This window comes from Tursiops truncatus, chromosome 1 (assembly GCF_011762595.2).
Source record: "Tursiops truncatus isolate mTurTru1 chromosome 1, mTurTru1.mat.Y, whole genome shotgun sequence".
Classification (NCBI taxonomy): domain Eukaryota; kingdom Metazoa; phylum Chordata; class Mammalia; order Artiodactyla; family Delphinidae; genus Tursiops; species Tursiops truncatus.
Genome location: NC_047034.1, coordinates 117542888 through 117560655, shown reverse-complemented (window position 1 = coordinate 117560655; position 17768 = coordinate 117542888). Strand labels below are relative to the sequence as shown.

General features: G+C 37.4%; 1 protein-coding gene across 11 annotated transcripts in view; it reads left to right on the top strand.

Annotated features, from left to right (window-relative positions):
• ST6GALNAC3 (ST6 N-acetylgalactosaminide alpha-2,6-sialyltransferase 3) overlaps window positions 1-17768 on the top strand; it is a 602379-nt gene that overhangs the window by 407778 nt on the left and 176833 nt on the right. The window contains exon 4 of one of the 11 annotated variants that reach the window (XM_073788233.1): window positions 15764-16608. The exons of the other annotated variants lie outside the window; for them this stretch is intronic. Within the exon in view, the coding sequence (XP_073644334.1) occupies window positions 15764-15851 (88 nt within the window). The 3' untranslated portion in view covers window positions 15852-16608. Of the gene's footprint in view, window positions 1-15763; window positions 16609-17768 lie in introns of those variants that run through there. 11 annotated transcript variants of the gene reach the window in all.

The window sequence follows — 17768 nt, the reverse complement described above, 5'->3', positions numbered from 1 at the left end:
CTATGAGACTGCTTCCCACTAGCTATCGGTTTTACATTTGGTATTGTATATATGTCCATGCCACTCTCTCACTTTGTCCCAGCTTCCCCTTCCCTCTCCCCATGTCCTCAAGTCCATTCTCTATGTCTGCATCTTTATTCCTGTCCTGCCCCTATGTTCTTCAGAACCTTTTTTTTTTTTAGATTCCATATATATGTGTTAGCATACGGTATTTGTTTTTCTCTTTCTGACTTACTTCACTCTGTATGACAGTCTCTAGGTCCATCCACCTCATTATAAATAACTCAATTTCATTTCTTTTTATGGCTGAGTAATATTCCATTGTATATATGCCACATCTTCTTTATCCATTCATCTGTCGATGGACACTTAGGTTGCTTCCATGTCCTGGCTATTATAAATAGAACTGCAATGAACATTGTGGTACATGACTCTTTTTGAATTATGGTTTTCTCAGGGTATATGCCCAGTAGTGGGATTGCTGGGTTGTATGGTAGTTCTATTTTTAGTTTTTTAAGAAGCCTCCATACTGTCCTCCATAGAGGCTGTATCAATTTACATTCCCACCAGCAGTGCAAGAGGGTTCCCTTTTCTCCACACCCTCTCCAGCATTTATTGTTTGTAGATTTTTTGATGATGGCCATTCTGACTGGTGTGAGATGATATCTCATTGTAGTTTTGATTTGCAATTCTCTAATGATTAATGATGTTGAGCATTCTATCATGTGTTTGTTGGCAATCTGTATATCTTCTTTGGAGAAATGTCTATGTAGGTCTTCTGCCCATTTTTGGACTGGGTTGTTTGTTTTTTTGATATTGAGCTGCATGAGCTGCTTGTGAATTTTAGAGATTGGCTCTTTGTCAGTTCCTTCATTTGCAGATATTTTCTCCCATTCTAAGGGTTGTCTTTTTGCCTTGTTTATGGTTTCCTTGCTATGCAAAAGCTTTTAAGTTTCATTAGGTCCCATTTGTTTATTTTTGTTTTCATTTCCATTTCTCTAGGAGGTGGGTCAAAAACAGAACTTGCTGTGATTTATGTCATAGAGTGTTCTACCTATCTTTTCCTCTAAGAGTTTTATAGTGTCTGGCCTTACATTTAGGTCTTTAGTCCATTTGAGTTTATTTTTGTGTTATGGTGTTAGGGAGTGTTCTAATTTCATTCTTTTACATGTAGCTATCCAGTTTTCCCAGCACCACTTATTGAAGAGACTTTTTCTCCATTGTATATTCTTGCCTCCTTTATCAAAAATATGTCCGTGGGTTTATCTCTCAGCTTCCTATCTTGTTCCATTGATCTATATTTCTATTTGTGTGCCAGTACCATACTGTCTTGATTACTGTAGCTTTGTAGTATATTCTGAAGTCAGGGAGCCTGATTCCTCCAGCTTCGTTTTTCTTTCTCAAGATTGCTTTGGCTATTCGGGATCTTTTGTGTTTCCATACAAATTGTGAAATTTTTTGTTCTAGTTCTGTGAAAAATGCCAGTGGTAATTTGATAGGGATTGCGTTGAATCTGTAGATTGCTTTGCGTAGTATAGTCATTTTCACAATGTTGATTCTTCCAATCCAAGAACACGGTATATCTCTCCATCTGTTTGTATCATCTTTAATTTCTTTCATCAGTGTTTTATAGTTTTCTGCATACAGGTCATTTTTCCTCCTTAGGTAGGTTTTATTCCTAGCTATTTTATTCTTTCTGTTGCAGTGGTAAATGAAGTGTTTCCTTAATTTCACTTTCAGATTTTTCATCATTAGTGTATAAGAATGCAAGAGATTTCTGTGCATTAATTTTGTATCCTGCAAGTTTACCAGATTCATTGATTAGCTCTAGTAGTTTTCTGGTAGCATCATTAAAATTCTCTATGTATAGTATCATGTCATCTGCAAACAGTGACAACTTTACTTCTTCTTTTCCGATTTGGATTCCTTTTATTTCTTTTCTTCTTCTCTGCTGCAGCTAAAACTTCCAAATGCAATACATTTCTGCAATAAGGTTGTGACTCCTCTGTGTGGCATTAGCTGAGACCCTCATACTGTTGCACCAGTGGGCCCAATGCTACATTGCTGCAAATTTATATGTTCTACTGCAGTTTACAAAAGTGCTTTTATGTATTCCTGAAGGCAGAGGAGAATGAACCTACCTCTTCAGTGTCTGGAAACTGGTGAGAAATTTTTTTTTAAGTCTTGTATAATCTTAAGAATACACATGGATCTTGCATCTTGCTCCATAGAGTATCTGTTTTAATATAAAAATAATTTCTTAGATCCCTTATCATGGAAAGAAACTGACAATTCAGGAAAATGTACTATATCTGGGATTTATATACTCCTAGCATGTCAGTAAATATCACTATGAGTGAACATACCTCTGCTTAAGTTGTATAGAAAGAACTTCTAAGCTATCAGTTCTGAGAAATTTGGTTTCTTCCCTTTCCTAGTTTTTTTTTTAATAAATTTATTATTGTTATTTATTTATTTTTGGCTGCATTTGGTCATCTTTGCTGCATGCAGGCTTTTCTCTAGTTGTGGTGACCTCTTCGTTGAGGTGTACCAGCTTCTCATTGCGGTGGCTTCTCTTGTTGTGGAGCATGAGCTCTAGGTGCGCGGGCTCAGTAGTTGTGTCTTGCGGGCTCTAGAATGCAGGCTCAGTAGTTGTGGCACATGGGCTTATTTGCTCCACGGCATGTGGGATCTTCCTTGACCGGGGCTCGAACCCGTGTCCCTTGCATTGGCAGGCGGATTCTTAACCACTGTGCCACCAGGGAAGTCCCCTTTCCTAGTTTTTAAACTTAGTTCAAGATGGCCTGGCAAATTAAAATAGTGTCCTTAGACAATAAGGCACCCCTGTCTAACAGAAATATGGGGATAGAATGGGATTGATTGTGGGCTGCTGGGAGGGAGTAGTTTATTACAAGTTTGTAAGCATGCTTGTTCCCTATCACTGTACAAAACAATAAAAATTGCCAGGAGAGTGGAGAAGGAAATTAGCAGTGTTTCCATATTACAGGGGAGAAAAGTGGTGACACTGCAAGCAGAAATTATAGGCTATGCTCATTTAAATAAATACAGATAACAAAATATGAACTTGGTTGAATGCAAAAAGTCTATTTTATTTTCTGTGCATCCACTGTAAGAAATAGCATCCCATATTGATTATTTAAAAATGGAAACACTGGCTACTTCTATGAGATGTTTTAACATGTGCATTTAGCATTTAGCAGTACTGTGGGATAGTTCTCATAAGTTTCTCCCTTCCTTAATCTCCATCATTCCCTGACTCCCAGCCATCCTAAGTAAATATCCAAATTAAGTGAAAATCATGTTTATGCTTAGCAAACACAGTTTTCTTTTAAATTGAAGTACAGTTAATTTACAATAATCTGTTAGTTTCAGGTGTACAGCAAAGTATTCAGTTATATATTTTTTCCAGATTATTTTCATTGTAGGTTATTATGAGATATTCAGTATAATTCCTTGTGTTATACATAAATCCTTTTTATTTATTTTACGTATCGTAGTTTGTATCTGTTATTCCCATACTCTTATTTTATCCCTCCTACCATCCTCCCTTTCCCCTTTGGTAACCATAAGTTTGGTTTCTATGTCTATAAGTCTATTTCTGTTTTGTATGTAGATTCATTGTATTATTTTATAGAGTCTACGTATAAGTGATATCATATAATATTTGTCTTTCTCTGTCTGACTCCCTTCACTTAGTATGATATTGTCTAAGTCCATGCATGAGGCTGCAAATGGCAATGTTTCATTCTTGTTTACGACTGAGTAATATTCCATTATATATATATATATATATATATATATATATAATCTTCTTAAACCACTCATCTGTTGATGGGTTGTTTCCATGTCTAGAGCACTGTAAATAGTGGTGTTATGAACATTGGGGTGCATGTATCTTTCAAATAGTTTTCACCTTTTCTGGATATATACCCAGGAGTGGGATTGCTGGATCATATAGTAGCTCTATTTTTAGTTTTTTTAAGGAATCTCCATACTGTTCTCCATAGTGGCTGTACCAATTTACATTCCCACCAACAGTGTAGGAGGGTTCCCTTTTCTCCACACCCTTTCCAGCATTTATTATTTGTAGACTTTTGGATGATGGCCATTCTGACCAGTGTGAGTTCATACCTCATTGTGGTTTTGATTTGCATTTCTCTATTAATTAGTGGTGTTGAGCATCTTTTTGTGTGCCTGTTGGCCATCTGTATTTCTTCTTTGGAGAAATGTCTATTTAGGTCTTAACCCATTTTTTGATTGGGTTGGGTTTTTGTTTTTGTTTTTCTTTTGATATTGAGTTGTATGAGCTGTTTGCATATTTTGGAAATTAAACCCTTGTTGGTTCCATCGTTTGCAGATATTTTTTCCTGTTTTGTAAGTTGTCTTTTCATTTTGTTGATGGTTTCCTTTGCCGTGCAAAAGCTTTTAAGTTTGGTTAGGTCCCGTTTGTTTATTTTAGCAAACACAGATTTGATGCAAAGCCTCTAGATCTTTTCAAACGTGTTGATGCCCTTAAGCACTTCCCTTAATTCTATATAGGACTTCTGGAGCTGCCATTGTGTGCTTGTGTGTCTGTTAAAATACACATAATATAAAAGTTACCATTTTAAAGTGTATAATTCAGTGATGTTTAGTACATTTACAATGTGCAACCATCACTACTATCTAGTGTCAGATCGTTTGCATCCCACAAAAGGAAAAGCCATACCAATTAAGCAGTTACTCCCTATTAGCCCTTGACATTCACTCATTAATCTGCTTTCTGTCTCTATGAATTTGCTTATTCTGGTTATTTTATATAAATGGAATCATACAGTATGTGGTCTTCTGTATTTGACTTCTTTCACTTAGCATGATATGTTCAAGGTTTGTCCATGTTTTAGCATGTGTCAGTACTTTATTCCTTTTTATGGCGGAATAATATCCCATTGTCTGGAATATACCACATTTTATTAATCCATTGATCAGTTGATGAACATTTGAATTTTTTCTACCTTTTGGTTATTGTGAATAGTGCTGCTATGAATATTCTTGTTGAACTATTGAACACTAGTTTTCAGTTCTTTTAGGTATATACCTTAGAGTGGAATTGTTGCATCTTATGATGATCTATGTTTAACTTATTGAGGAATTTGCCAAATGGTTTTATACCATATCTGCACTATTTTACATTTCTTCTAGCAGTATGAGGGTTTCAATTGCTCTATATCCATGCCAACACTTGTTATTTTTTTCTTTCTTTTTTTTAATAGCTATCATAATCCATGTGATGTTGGCATCCCGTTGTGGTTTTGGTTTGCATTCCATAATGACTAGTGAGATTGAGCATATTTTCATCTACTTCTTGGCCATTTACATATCTTCTTTGGAGACATGTCAAATCTTTTGCCCCATTTTAAAATTAGGTTGCCTTTGTGCCGTGAAGTTTTAAGCATAAAACTTGAGACAAAATGGAAGCTACTTGTGGTTATTTTATTAGAAATTATACCACTTGGAAAAGTCTCAAGGATAAATTTTGCTAAGTTCTTTGTCCACTATTCACCAAGAAGTCCCTTTCTCATTTCTTTCCCTTTGATCATTGGTCCCCTAGCTCCATCTGTCCAAGAAAATAAGGCAATCTTTGATTCCAGCAAATAAACGATGCACTGCAAAACCAAGTCCCACTATTGCACCTGAAGTTTTATCACTGTGGGTTTCCAGGAGTTGGCATTGCCTTCAAAGACAATTGTTAAATGGCCCTGGCTTCATTCTTCTTCATTTGCATTAGCAACTGCTGTAAGCGGTAACAAGATAAACACCCAAACCAGCATCCTGTATTGTTCATTATTTGATTTAATACATAGAGATGTAGTTTCTTAAAGAGCATTTACTTTTCTCTTCACATCATCAAAATCATTCTCAATGGAAACATTAGCCTGATAATAGGGATGAATTCCTTTTTAGATCCAGTGAATAGGCTGGGGACTCAGAATTTCTAATTTTATTTAAGCATTTGGGTAAATGGGTAGGAGAAGGAATGGTAGTAGATTTTACCATGGTTTGGTTAGGCTTCTGTAGTCAGGTGAGTAGGAGTAATGTTTGTGACCATTTTATTTGAATATCTTATTTATTAAAGTAAGATCAGAACATAAAAAATATAACTTAGGAAAGATGGAAGTGGAAATTGAATCTTAGCAGTCAAGATTGGTCATTGTCTTATTTAATCTGTCCTCTGGTTTTTTCTTCTTGTCTATAAAATTGTTCCTTCATAATACCCCATATCTGCTGGTAGTTCATATTCTCCATAGACTCCTCTAACTATGCAAGACACATAGTGATCAACAATCAGTTATCATTTGAATCTTAGTTCAATTTAATGAGCTGTGCTTTATACTTGTCTCTCCCCTGGTGGTTGCCCATGGCAGCTCTTCACTCCTTATTTTACATTTCATCTCTAAGTAATTATACCCTGTGCCCTGAAGCCTCAAAAGCATCAAAATGCTTAAAATTACACAATTAAACTCTTCAGATGACAGTATTAAAACTTTAGGTAAAGATACTCGGGACCAATGATGCTTCATGCTGGAGCCTTTATTCTACATCGTTCTTCTCTATAAGACTTCAGGCCATGGTCTCCCTCTCAGCATGAACAACTGCCATGCTTGTACAAGTTCAGGGACCCAGCCTTAAAAAGTACAGTCATTCAGGATATCATTTCGCAAGGGAGCTCTTGCCACCAGCTTTGAGGAAGAAAGCAGAATGATGATCTTGATGTTGACAGTGGTAGTGATAGTAGCAGCGAGCATGTGTTGGACTTCTGGTACAGTGCTAAGCTCCTTATTCTACATCGTCCTACTTAATCCTTATCACAACTTCACTAGGTGGGTATCATTACCTTTTCATTTTACAGATGGAAAGACTGAGGCTCAGAAGGCTGTTCAAGGTCACTCAAGTAGTAAAAGGCAGAATAAGTATTGACACGTTGGTTACCCTGACTGAAGCCCTGAAAAGGCAAGCTGGGCAGGTTCTTGAAGGTACCTAGCATGTCTTTAGCATGGCCTCCTAGGAGTGGGCAGTGTACCTGACTCTCCCAGTCTGGCTGATCACAGGGCCTCCTGCTTCCTCAGCATCCTGTACATCTAAAGCAGCTGATGTCATCCGTGTAATAATTATCCCCACACTTGTCTCCATCTTCCTGGATTGTGAACTGCTGGAGAGCATAGGTGCTGTGTTTTTTACCTCTCTATATTTAGGACACAACACAGAGAAGGAACTCAAAATCTGTGGAATGAGTGGTTGAATTAATGGAAAAAAAAAATGTGTGTGTGAGTGAACTAATAGGTTATTTCCTGGTCTTTCTCCCAACTCTTCATATAAAATGGGCCCAGCCATCGCCATAGGTCCCTGGATAAATGATCCTGTTGTTTTTCTCTTTAGTTTCTCCAGTCCCCATTATTTCTTTTTTAGGCTGCACAATTGGCAGTTGTATATAAGCTAAGTCAAATCAAACCTTTTAGAATTGTGAATCTCTATCCATTAGTGGGTCTTGAAATTAATTTAGTGGGTAGTAGTCAGCAATTTTTAAAGAAATAAACAGACCAGAAAAGAATACAACTTATCAGCATGCATGGCACATAGAAAGACAAAGTATTTGTTTCAGATGGATGGATAAATAGAAGAGTCACTTGTATCAATAGCACTTTTTAAATATCATACATTAAGGCATGTTTTAAGTAGAGCAAATGCCACACTGGCATTTAGGAAAGTGTATTTCAAAATGTTTGACCACTATCTACACTAAGAAAAACATTTTATGTTGTTATTTAGTATATATCTGAGTGTGTGCTAGATTGCTATGTGAAGTATATTGCTTACTGTTTGAAATACACCATCCTAAATGACATCCCAATGTGTGACCTGTGACCCAACGTCACTTGTCCTGCTTAAACAGTTCCTAAAATTTTACATTTACTCAACTTTTGTAAAAATTATGGCCAAGATTTAGGTATTTTTCTCCTAGTACAATTATTTTAACATTTTCTGATCAAAAATAAAAATACCACAGAGAATTTTAATAGGAAAAACATAGAAAGTTTTTAGAAATTTAATAGCGGAAGCTTAACTTTAAAATTCACAGGATTATTTCATTTTTGTACTCTTCTTTAAACTTGCTCCTGCAAATGTTAACCTAACAGCACTGCTACTTTAGGTAAATTGTGGGGCTCCATTTGTATCAGTCAATAGCATTAATATAGGATTTAAACTTCAACTTGCTGTGAGGGAGCCAAACTTCGCTGTGGAATGCATTCATGTGCAGAGCTGCCTTGCACAGCTCGTTGGAGATAAGACAGTTTTGACTTCATATGCCAAACTTTTGTCACTTTGTCTATTTTCATATTTCTCTATGACTCTGCAGAGACAAGCTTTTGATTGGTTTAGTAGCAAACTGAAAATGTTCTTTAAAAAATCCAATACTGAAGAATACCCAATCAATACTGCTCTTCCTAAAACAAACATTTGTTGGTGCTTACTCTGAGCGAGGTAATTATTGGACAATAGGATTACAAAGTGAGCAATACCATTCCTGCTCTAAAGGATCACCTGGTCTATTTTCCCACTTTAAGACTGGTTCCATCTTGCCTGGGTCTATGGGTAGACGGAAGGTCCTCCATCTGCCCTCCAGGCCCACTCTATGATCTGCACCTAGCTCTCTGCCCTGGGAGGTCGGCCCATATGGATTGCAGCCAAGGACTCCTTTGCTCTCTGCCCTCTGGTTGGGTTTAGCCAGTGGGTGGCCTGGCAGGAGATCAGAAGGAAGGAGGAGAATGAGGTAGGAGTATTTATTCTCCCAGCTCCCTCCTTGCAAAGTCATGCCAGGCAGGCTCTGTTGCTGTGCCGAAAATCAGAGCTCCTTTCAGGCACTGTCTCCACACAGTTGTTCTGTCTCTGTGTTCCAGTGACCGCTGCCCCTCCTCTTGTTTCTCCACTGCCCCACTGTTGCCAGGTCTGGGGTACAGCATATCACCATGGTTTCTCTACCCTGCCCACTTCTTTCTAGATCATCCCTTCAGCGTTGTGTGCCTTGACAGAGCACCACTTTCACTCTAACGTCTTCCTTTAAAATCTTCCAGTTCTCTTGACTTATGCCTTAGCTAATTTTCTGACAGACACAGTTGAAACAATTTCAGAAGACTTATTTATTTTTATATATGTTTCCAGGAGGCCATCTGATTAATCAATATGGAAAGGTATTTAAAACCACAACCGCTGGTTCCTACAAATATATTTTATGTCTATCTAACACATACTTGAAATGCTCAATAAATACTTGTCATTGTGGGTGATGTTGATCACGACCCATGAAGGGGTCACAGCCTTAGTCGTTAATTACCCAGTTCACTAGGCTTTGTGGCAGGTATCCTGGGAGGAAGACTCCTGTGGAAGAATGAGGGAACTGTCTTGCTAACAAATTTGCCCCCAGCCCCCAATTTGCGAGTCCTAGTTGGGTGTTGTCATCTGTTCTCAGGAAGAATGAAAGAGTATGGGTGATAACCTAAACCCTGGCAACAGCAATAACAGAGCCAGTGGCCATTTATTCATTGCCTGCTATATGCCACACTTTGTATTGGACAGGCGTCATACTAGGATCTTTACATTATATCATTTATTTAGTCATTGCAATTGCTCTACAAGGTAGCTCTTTGTTTTTTTAAACAATATTATTATTTTTAAATAAATTTATTTATTTATTTCTGGCTGTGTTGGGTCTTCATTGCTGCGCACGGGCTTTCTTTAGTTGCGGCGAGCGGGGGCTGTTCTTCGCTGCGGTGCACAGGCTTCTCGTTGTGGTGGCTTCTCTTGTTGCAGAGCATGGGCTCTAGGCGCGTGGGCTTCAGTAGTTGTGGCACACGGGCTCAGGAGTTGTGACTTGCGGGCTCTAGAGCACAGGCTCAGACGTTGTGGTGCACGAGCTTAGTTGCTCCGCAGCATGTGGGATCTTCCTGGATCAGGGATCGAACCTGTGTTCCCTTCATTGGCAGGTGGATTCTTAACCACTGTGCCACCAGGGAAGTCCCTATAAGGTAGCTCTTAATTCCATTTTATAGATGGAGAAGCTGAGAGTTGAAGAGGATAAGTGTCTTGTGCAGGATTACACAGCTAGCTTCAGAACTAAGATTTGAACTTGGCCTCATCTAAGTCAGAAGCATTCTTCCCACTATTCCATCTCCCAAAAGCCTCTTTGTTTTTGCCATCAACTTTGCCAAAAGTCTCATTTGCCATCATGTTTGATCTTATCAAAGCTTCAAACATGTTTTAAAAAGCAGGCATTCTATAAATTGCGGAAAATAAAATCTGATTGGGATCCGTTTCTTCCCTTCCAGTGGTAAAAGATTAAAGAGAATGGAATTTGAAGGAGAAGGAGGAGGAATAAATGAACTATATATTAGCAAAGGACTTTGGAAACCCTCAAGTAAATAACAATCAAGCATTGAATTTCCTGCATTTTAGATATTGAGTCATTTGCCCTACAACCCAATGAGGCTTTCTCCTGAACTTGTGTCCTTGGAGAATAAAAGGCTTTACCACTGACCAACTGATTTACTTCTATGTGCTTTTAAAAGAACCCTACCTACCCTTTATTCCCTTGGAAGCAAGAGTTTCCCAGAGTTTCTATGCTAAGATGAGGGAATGGGGTTAAAAGAGAAAGCCAAGAAGTCTATCTGAAAACTGTCAGTATCATCTCAATGGGGAGCTGATGTTTTGACTTCAATGAAATAGTAAAAGCAAGCAAGCCAGCTGGTTATAAATTTAATTTGTGAAAATACTACCTGAGGCCTAAAACATTCAACAATACAGCCATTGATTCTTCTTTCTAGTTAGTTCACTGGGAGCCGTTGCTGTATTTGATATGGTGAACTTCAAATTGTCTTACTTTATCATTTAAATGTTGTATCAGCGGTACCCTGAAAGTAGCTGAGGAATTGCATACTTACTGGAAAAAGACAAGAGAGTGTTTTTCACTTCTTTTAGGAACAAATATTCCTTGGTTGACAGGTTTTCCTTGTTAGTGAGGATTGCTATTGTTTCCTATTCTTTTCCAATCCTCCTTTGTTTTCACCGTAATGTTGCATTTCCTCAGTTCTGTGTGAGGCACTGGGAGAGGGTAAATCATGATGTTCCAGGTCTACGTTCTTTCTGGTCTTTCTTAACCTCAGGGATTATTTTCTTTAACGTAGTTGTTGGAAAGTCAGCTGTTACCTGCCAGAAAATAAAATAACCAATTTTTCATTCCAAGTTAAATAAACATTGAAAAATCAGCATTCTACAGGGACCATTACCTTATGTATCACTGTAAAATGTTTATGACCTTGGTATAAAGAAAGCTCATATAGAAATAAATTGTGTCATAACAAACATTTCTCCCTGTGGTGGTTTGTAATAGCCTTAATATCAAATAAATCTAGATTGAATATTGTTAGTCTCCAGAAAAACTGACCTTCAATTTCAAATAGTTGTTTTAAATCATTGTGATGATGACACTGACTCAGATATAAGGAGATACAAACTTGTATCAACTCCCCGGATCATCTCTTATTTAGAAGAGGAGAGATGTCTCAATGAGCTGAAATTGCTCTGGAGTGACCCACTTTATTTACATATCTGCTTGTTCTGACTACCACTTCACCAAATGAGAATCCAGCACATAGCTCCCCGGGGTTCTTGAGAGAGCAACTCATAGAAATACACAGTTTAAAACCCATGAGCAGTTATCATTTTACATCTGTAGATTAGAAATTCTCTTAAAAGTATAATAGTCACTGCTGGTACAATATTGGTGAAGCTGCTGAACTCATATCCTATTGGTAGCAATACAGTTGCTTTAAAAAGCATTTTGGCAATACATAGACGTGTCTATATCCTTTAATCCTATATTTACACTTCTGGGGATTTAGCCTAAGGAAATCATTTAGAGGAATAAAAAAACTAAGATGTTCATTGCAGAATTTTTTATATTAGTGAACAGTTAGAGACAACTCAAGCACTCAGCAAATTGAGAGTCAGTCAGTTTTTTCAATCTATGTGGATTTAGATACATGAAGTCTAATTGGTGACAAAATAGATATAGGGCTCAGTGAAAAAATATGATTATGAGGATATGAAGTTATTGTGAGTATACGAAGAAACAGAATTTGGTAAAATATGTTTAGATTTAGCTTTTAAATTTAATTTTAGTTTTACAATGTTGTTTTGTGTTCAGCAATAATTAGGATCTAAAAACTACCTAACTCTAAAGATTAATATCAATGAGAAAGATTTTATATTTTTTATTGGAACTTTGCTAAGATATTGTAGCTGTTCAAATGTAAACCTTTGAGCCTGAGAGTGTCAAGGATTTGGAAAATTGGCATTTAACTGATCAAATTAAGCAAAAGAGAAACCAAATAGGTAATCAGAAGAGTTAGACATCTTTCCATAATAATGAAATCTTCCATTCTTGTTCCTTTTGGTTTTTTTTATTATGCTCATGCCTCGAGTGAGAATCTCTCATCAGATAATTTAGACAGAAGTCATTTTCCTTAACATGTTGCATCAGTGTAGTTTGTGGGGCATGAACTGAAAAATCCTTATATGAGTGGGATAAATAGGCTTTGTGGGAAGGCTCTATCCCAAAGAACCACAGGACAGAAAGGGAATATGAAAATATCCCTGCCAGGCTTGCATCAGACCTAAAAGTACCCATGGAAAAAGACCTGTTGGAAATAACCTAAATACCCAACAATAAAGGATTGGTTAAATAAAGCATGTTCTAGTCATACTATGGACTATTAAATGGGCATTGAAAGTAAAGTAGAAAAATATCTGTTAATCAAGTAAATGTCTATAGTAAAGTTATGTGAAAAAAAGTGAGATAGAAAATTATGAATAAGACATGACTCCAATTTTTACACTCTCACTCATAAGAAAAAGAAATTAAAGAGATGTAAACTTGTCAATAGTGGTCACCTGACTAGTGGGATAGCAGGCAACTAATTCTATATTCATCACATATTCTCCAATTTTTTCTCCCTTAATTAAGAGAAAGTTGTTTGTAAAAAATTGTTTCTTGAATTTAATACAGGTGCTTAAATACATAGTGATTGAACTGATGCCTGAAACAATTTTAGAAAGAGGTAATACATAAATTAAAATAAAATGAAATAAAATGCAATTTTGATTGCATCAATTGACTGAAAGTCCACAGCAGTGTTCAGATAAGGTTATTTGCTCTTTATGTAACTCCACCTGTAAGTACCTTGCGTTGAAATGCCAAATATTGGTATTTATGCAAGCTCTTGCTGACACTCTCATGTTTTCTTTTTTTTTTCTGAAAATCTTTTTTTGCTAAAATTATGGTATTATATATACCAGAATCAATCATTCTTCCTCCTTGCCTTCCCTCCTTCCACCCTCCTTCCTTTCAGTTCTACAACAGTAAGCAGAGTGAGTGAGGATGGGTTTAGATCAGTTTGCCCATTTGTGAAAAGTCTTGGGTTCATAAAATCTTGAGAAAATGAAAGCAGAGAGCCAAGACCCTCACCTAAGTACTGGTTAGCAACTAGATAAAGCCTTTACTTCCAAACTGTTTAGTGCCTATGATTTAAATGGCTATTTGGGTCACATTGATGAAGAGCCTGTTAGCCTTCTAGATTCATACAGTAAGAAGCAAAAAATCCTTTAGCCTTGAATTTTACTAAATAGAACACCCTGCAAAAAGACAATGTTGTATGTATTTCTTGTTGTAAGCGTATTGAGGGAGATTTGCCCCCAAATTTGTCAGCTTCTCATCACTCAATATACCAGCCCTGCAGTAAATGAAATGATGTAAACTCTCGAGGCTCCTACCTCACACCCACACACTAAAAGGACTTATAAATGGGGGTTTAGTCATAGTTTTGTTCCTGTTCTTTACTCATTTTTTACCAAAATACGTCTTTTCTCTGTTATACTGAGAATCTAGACACCTATCATTTGAGATTGAGGGGCTATGGAATTCCAGGTCCAGAATATGAAGGGCCAGTGTAGTTAATTAGAAGGGGTTTCTAATCAATAGCAAAAACTATGGAAATTTCTCCTAAACCTTTTAGTGGTTTTGAGTAAATATTTATGAAATAAAGAAACGAAGGAGGCAAGAAAAGAAGGACAGAATCAAGAGAGGCAAGGAGGAAGGAAGGGAGATACTCTGGCATCACCCACGAAAAATAATAGTCTTTCCACTGTATTTGCAGATGGGGACTCATTGCTTTTTCTGCCTCAGTAGTATAAAAGAAAAAGTGACACGAAGGATAACTTATTGATTATTACAATATTATTAGCTAAGTAGTAAAATAATATTATTTATGCAGGAGACAATTATTGTATCTATTTCTTTTAAATTCCTCTGGTTATGTGTTGCAATGATTTAGCCTGGGACTTAGCCAAAATTGTTGGGGGGTTTTTCCCTAACAAAAGACTATTGTTGAAAGACTTCTTTTTCCCTGTTTATTGCTACCCTAACACAACACACCTCCTCCTGTTTCCTCCTTCATGTCCTCCTCATTTACATTTTTGCTACTTTATTATGGATTTCTAGGATATCTAATAGCACAAAACATCAGATTGCCCCAGGATCCAGCACATTGTCTTGCATAGTGTAGGCACTCAGTAAATATTGAATAAATTCAATTCAGAACCTTGGGGGGGAAAAGTCACAAATTTATCAAATAATTCACAAAGAGGCAGATACCTGGCAGCTAATCCAGTTAACTGTATTAAGGAAAGCTGAATCCAGAACATGTTTCAAATCATTTCTCTTCTTACAAAAGTTTTGTTTAGTGGCTAGAACACTTGTATCTCAGTATGTTGATCAAATGTGACTTGAGCCAGGGAGATTCACGATAAATAACACCAGAGGCTTATGAATGATGTATAAAGCCCACCGATTTGATGACAGGTGAGGCAGAGGAGAGCAGTTACTTCATTTCAGAACAGCCAAAGCCTTGGCAGTGGAATACCCAACAGGGAATACTGAGTGGCTGTGACTGGTTTGTAGTAAGCTCCTATAATGAAAAAAGTTTGAAATGTTCTGATGGGTATTTGATTTTTTTTTTTTTCTGTATTAATGGAGCCATTGCTTCCGGTAGGCACAAACGAAAATGGCCCCTTTTGCTTCTCTAGCATTTGCCCAGTGGAGATTATTTAGTCCAGCTGAGCAGCATTTCCAGTATTAACCTCTTTTCACTTGCAGCGAAACTATACTTTTTTTTGGAAACAGGATCCTTCATGACTTGTTTTCTCTCTAAAGCTTAGGTTCTGCCACACATCAATCAAAGGATTGATTGCATTGCTACTGTGTGCCTAGTACTGTGATTCTTTCTCTGTGATTGACTTACTAGAAACATATCATAATACTGTTGGGTGGAAATGAATCATAGCTCATGGGTGAAAGAGATTCTAAGTGAAACTAATTGACTGCCGGCATCTAGGAATGGGGCATGATATGGTAGATAGTCTAACAAAAGACTGGCCTCCTCTCCTACTAGGTCTATTCTGTTTCTGCATATAAAACCAATCACCCATTCTTATGTTTATTCCTTAAATAAAGCTCTTATTGTATCATCCAGGATCCTTTTTATTTCCAAGTTAGATGAAAGTTCCAGCTAAAAATGGCTTAAGCAACTTAGGAAGTTACTATATCACACGCATAAAATACATTTTCTCCTGTGTTGTCTCTATTTTCAAACAGGTTTTTCCCTCATACTTACCCAAATCCAAGAGGAAGAAAAATCAAGGGCTTTCTTCCCCAAGAATTTGGACAAAAACTAAAGTTCTGATTACTTTAGTCCAAGTCAGTTCACATGTCCATCTGAAGAACCCATCACTGAGGCCAAGGTTTTGCCTGGGTGAACTGTTCTCCCCTGGAGCTAGGATCAGCTCCAACTGGGCTGAGCATGGGACGAAGATGATTTTGCTCAGGTCCTTTTACCAGAAGCAGGAACTGGATGCTGTAAGCAGATGGCAGATGTCTATTCTACTGACTGACAGCCAGGCCTTGTGCTGGTTGTTGACAGAAAGACAAGCAGGACTTGGTTTCTTCTTACCCTCTCAGAATCTCACCCCTCCTGTCTAAGTTAACACCCCGTTGCCAATTCACCTTCTTAAGTCAAAGTTCTAATCCTTTCCTACTACTCCTCAATAATGTTGCTGGTTCCTCATTATCTATTGATTAAAATACTAACTTCTTGGTTAACCTCCCAATCCAGGCAAAAGCAACTGGTCACATGTCTTTTGGGTTTTCCTGCCTCCATGGCTTTGCCCTGGAACATTTTTCTCCATGCCTATCAATGGTAGTCTGAATCTCTTTCAGGTCCAGTTCAAATATATCTTCACTGATACACTGAAACACCCACTGAGTTCCTTATTCTAGTGTTTGTAGCACTTAACATGAACTTATGTTATAGCACTGACTGTTTATTTAACAGATATGTATCGAATGCTTACTGTATGCTTATAGCTGTTCCAAGTGTTTAAAAATATTTTTCCTACTTTGTATTATTGTTCATGGTATTCTTGTCTTTTTTATCCAGTGATTTATAAGCTCCTCAAAAGTAGGATCCTTAAAGGCAGTGACATATCTACTCATTGTGGGCAATCGGCATATGCCTCATGGATGAACAAATGTTCACCAGTTTGCACATATAGTGAGCGCTAGCATTTAAAGCTGAAAAGTGTAGGGCCTGTTTTTTCTCAGATCTCTCTCTGCACAGAGTATGGCAACATGCATACACTTAGCATTCAATAAACATTTGTTGACTAAATGAGATAGAAATGAAAAATATTCAAATATCTAAGAATGAACTATTTGCCCTTTGTTTTACATTCTTCAGTCTTTTGGCATAATTTGTGAAACTTCTTGTTGTCATTGTATTTTTCCAAACAGCTTTCACAAGAACGTCTAAGTTCTGTTTTCGAACTTGAAACAGGATGAAGGTTATTTTTTTTAACAATGGGGACTTCTTTCAGTAGTTGCACATTTCAACACAATTGACCAATTGTTATAAGACTGAGTTTTATGAAGTTCTTCTAACAGCCATAGCACTTTGCAGGCCCGTGTTCTGTGCAGGTGTTAATGAGTAAGGGCATTCAACAGCCCTTGCAAAATTGGTGTATAAGGAGGTAAACACTCGATTTGTGGAGTGACTCGCAAGCACAATGAACACTTGCCTTTATTTGTGAGTTTGTGATTTGAATTGACTAACATTTCAGATGTTTCCATGCAGAAATTTGTTCTAAAATACATAAGCCATGAATGGGCAGGAGAAAAGATCCATTTTCTTGGTCTCAGCCATGCTGGACAAGGACCAAATTTCCCATACTTTGCCTTCCCAACCTGAACAGGAGATGGAAAGTCTCTGCCCTCTTTCTTCCCTTTTCAGTTTCATTGTTCCTCATCCCTCTTCACAAATAATTTGTCAGCCACCTTAGATGAGTACCAACAGGTGTCAATTGAAATTGGCAACTAGCATAGCCTTGGTGATTTTGTGAGAGCAGTTTCAGGGAAGCAGTAAAGGCAGAAGCCAGACTGCAGTGGACTGAACAGCATGAATAGTTGAGTCGCTGAAGTCTGATGAATGAGTCCACAGACTCTGGAGGTGGACCATCCAAGTTCAAACCCAAACTCTGCCAATCACTAGCTGTTGACTGTGGGCAGGTTACTAAATATCTGTCTGCCTCAGTCTCCTCTTCTACCA